The sequence below is a fragment of the Myotis lucifugus genome, unplaced genomic scaffold (assembly GCF_000147115.1).
Source record: "Myotis lucifugus unplaced genomic scaffold, Myoluc2.0 scaffold_278, whole genome shotgun sequence".
Classification (NCBI taxonomy): Eukaryota; Metazoa; Chordata; class Mammalia; order Chiroptera; family Vespertilionidae; genus Myotis; species Myotis lucifugus.
The window spans coordinates 1,374,179-1,377,260 of record NW_005871326.1 but is presented as its reverse complement, the minus strand read 5'-3'; the positions used below and the strand labels follow the sequence as shown (position 1 = coordinate 1,377,260).

Here is a 3,082-nt window from a genome sequence, read left to right as displayed (position 1 = left end):
CTTCAGAATTTTTTTATCCTTTTTATCCTGTTGTAGTTCCTTTTTAGCAGCTACCACCTTGAAATATACTAGATAATTTGTTTGTTATTTGTCTGTCTGCTCCCACTAGAACTTAAGCTCTAAAAAGGAAAATACTTTTGTCTGTTTTGTTCACTGATGTATTCCTGGCATATAGGAGGTGCTCAATTAACACCTGTTGAAGGAAGGATCTATTTCCCCTAGCAGACCATAAGTAACTCCAGGCTAGACAAGTGCTTTAATCATCTCTGTACCATTTATATGTATCAGAATAAAACATATGTAATTTATATCAGCCTGACTACTAGAATTTGTTCTGGACAAGTACTCATTTCCCTGACTGGCAGGGGTGGCATCAGGATGCACTAACACAAAGCTGATCATTGATGCATATTCTCAGGCGAGTCCCCACCTACTTCTAAAAAGGTAAACAGCATGGGTATCAGGAGAGCATCCCATCTTTAAGGCCTCATACACGAGCAGTCAGAAAACCGGAAAGTCCCCTTGCCTTTACATATTATATATTCCTCACCACAGTGTTTTCATAAATATATCCCCACAGACATCTCCCAAGCTGTTGATCATTCCTGGTAACAGCTAAATCAGTTGACCATATTGTACTGGTTTGCTTCAATGTGTTTGTTTACTAGTTAAAGCCTGAATTAAGGGCTGGATTATTTCATGGTGCTCGGCTGCCTGGCCTTCTTCCAGTTCTCTCCTCTCCTATTCTTTCACGGTGCAAAATGGCAATCTCTTTCTACCTCTGAAAGCACAAGAAACCTAAAAGTCATTTGACTATCATGCAGTTCTCTCTCCTTGTGAGTTTCTCTGCCTTCACTGTTTGAACTCCGTGGCCTGAACTTAGGTTAAGTGCCCGTCCCAAATAACTATGCCAAACGCATCTTTATCCCTTTTAGCTTCGGTTACTGTCTTGGCCAATGTCCATCCCTCTTTTTGTCTTGTTACTGTAGGGCAAATGGAACACTGTGTCCCTATTTCGGCAAGTACGAAAAGGTAATATGAACATGTCTTTATTTAAAATGTCACTTTTCCGGTATCCTTTTTTGTTTGTTCTTTATTAACCAAAGTTCCATTGTTATATAAATCATAACAATATACTACCCTGAGTCTTGTAATTTCACAGATAGCTTCTACATTCTCTAAGAAGCCAAAATCCATGGTTCCTAATTAAAATATTCATGGGTGACACCTACAGAACCTCCACATGGTATCCTAGTGCCTTCACGTAAGTGTCTAGGGTTAACAAAGAAACCCTTTGCCAACAGGGGGGGGGAATGAGTTTTTGAGACTATAGTACAAAGACTTCAAACCGCATTCCACAGCATGTTATTTTCTTTCCAGAAAATTCTAACACTATATAATTACTTTTGTAGGAAAATGAATAATGTAAGCCTCTAATGCTAAAAACAGCTAGACAGAAACCATCCAAATCCGATAGGCCTTTCCTGAAGCCAAATGAAATATTAAAATAGAAAATATCTGTGTAAAGACAGCCCATGGAAGAAAGCTCTCGAATTATTATTCAATAGAGATGGGGCATAGTGGGGGAGAAAGTTACATGGGAAAAAAAGTGTTTTCTGGTTATGGGTCAAGGTTTGTCTGCTTCAGATGCACTGCAATGTTGCTTGTACCCCAAAATGTCACAGAAAAATACAAATCAGAAATGCTTCCAGGAGCTTCCAAGCCTTCTGGTTAAAAATAAGCAAAAACATAAATTAAGCTCCATCCATTGCGACAGAAATGCCTTGAAAGAGAAAAAGTGAAACCCCACTTGCATGGGAATTAAGCCGCAGCTACTCCCCCAAGAGAGAAACAAAAAGCGAGCTCCAATTCGGTCGCTTGGCAGAACTAATCCCAGTACATACAGCCAGTGGGTTTGTGTATTGGGGGAGGGGGCCAGAGTAGAGCGCACCTCATCTCCCTCCCCTCAAAACTGCTCGGGAACCAGGAAAGCACCCGCGCCGCAGGACCTGTTTAGCCAGAAGAGAGTGGGTACCGAACAGAATGGGGCTCAGAGGAAGCCGCGACGTGCGGAGGGCAGCCCGGTCCGGTGGCCCTGTCGCGCCTCCACCCGCCCCCGCCCCGCCCCCGCCCCCGCCCCCGTCGTGTGCCAGGGTCTCTGGATCCCAGTTCCGGGACTCCGGACTCCGAGACCTGAGCAGGTTCTGGCTCTGCCCAGGATAGAAGCCATCTCAAAGGCGTCTTAACCGTAAGATTCCTGATTCGGGCGAAGTCTCCGGAGCTGGACTGAGCAGGCTGACGCTAATGGGCGCCAGAATCGCGAGTCTGGACCCGCCGTCTCTAGTTGGCTCCACCGCCTGAAACTACCCACACGCGTACCAGGCACCCCGCCCGCAGCCCGGCACCCAGTAGGGGCTTTCGGAGAATACAGCTCCAAGGGCTGACTTCCCGCTAAGTAAACAGCCATGTTCATCTCCGCGGGTCGTAAATGAGCCAGGGGTGAAGGGCCGACGACCGTCTAGAGAGCTCACCCGGTCCCCTCCGCGCCTCTGCCCCGAAGGCTGCGACTGTTTGCAAACTCCTAGGAGCGAACGACGGGGCCCCCATGTCTCTTCCATGGTTCAGCACCGAGGACAGCGCACATAAGGTTCACCCCGTGGCTCCTGTGGCAACCTCGGTACAGCAAGGCTGCAGGTGTCCGGACCGCGCTCCCTGCCGCCTCCCACCCCTCCCCGCGCCTCGAGCAGCGCAGCCCCACGGCGTCTTACTTTTCTGGCTGGAGTAACCCGGGTAGTAGCCATAGTAGCCGGTGATTCGCAAGATCCGGTCCTCGATGGTGGCCACCCCATTGGGGGGCCGCCTTGACATCCATAGAGAGCGCCGGGCGGCGGCCCCGGGCTTGGCGGGGCGGCGAGGTCAGCGCGGGGCCCGGGAGCTGGCGCAGGTGCCGCCGCCGCCTCCGGTGCCGAGTTTGCAGCTGGTGCTCTGGCGGCCGGGCTCTGACTGGTTCAGTCCGGTGCAGGAGAGGGTTCCGCATCACAGCGGCCGGCGGCCGCCCGCCCATTCCGGTCGTCCTCCTCCG

The 3,082-nt window shown here is 49.8% G+C and overlaps 1 protein-coding gene across 1 annotated transcript in view; it reads right to left on the bottom strand.

Moving 5' to 3' along the window:
• The window catches only part of SLC35F4 (solute carrier family 35 member F4), a 157,177-nt gene extending 154,305 nt beyond the window's left edge, over window positions 1-2,872 (bottom strand). The window contains 2 exon segments of the mRNA XM_006099583.3: window positions 2,769-2,853; window positions 2,855-2,872. Coding sequence (XP_006099645.3) covers window positions 2,769-2,853; window positions 2,855-2,872 — 103 coding nt within the window.
• Between the last annotated feature and the right edge of the window lie 210 nt (window positions 2,873-3,082).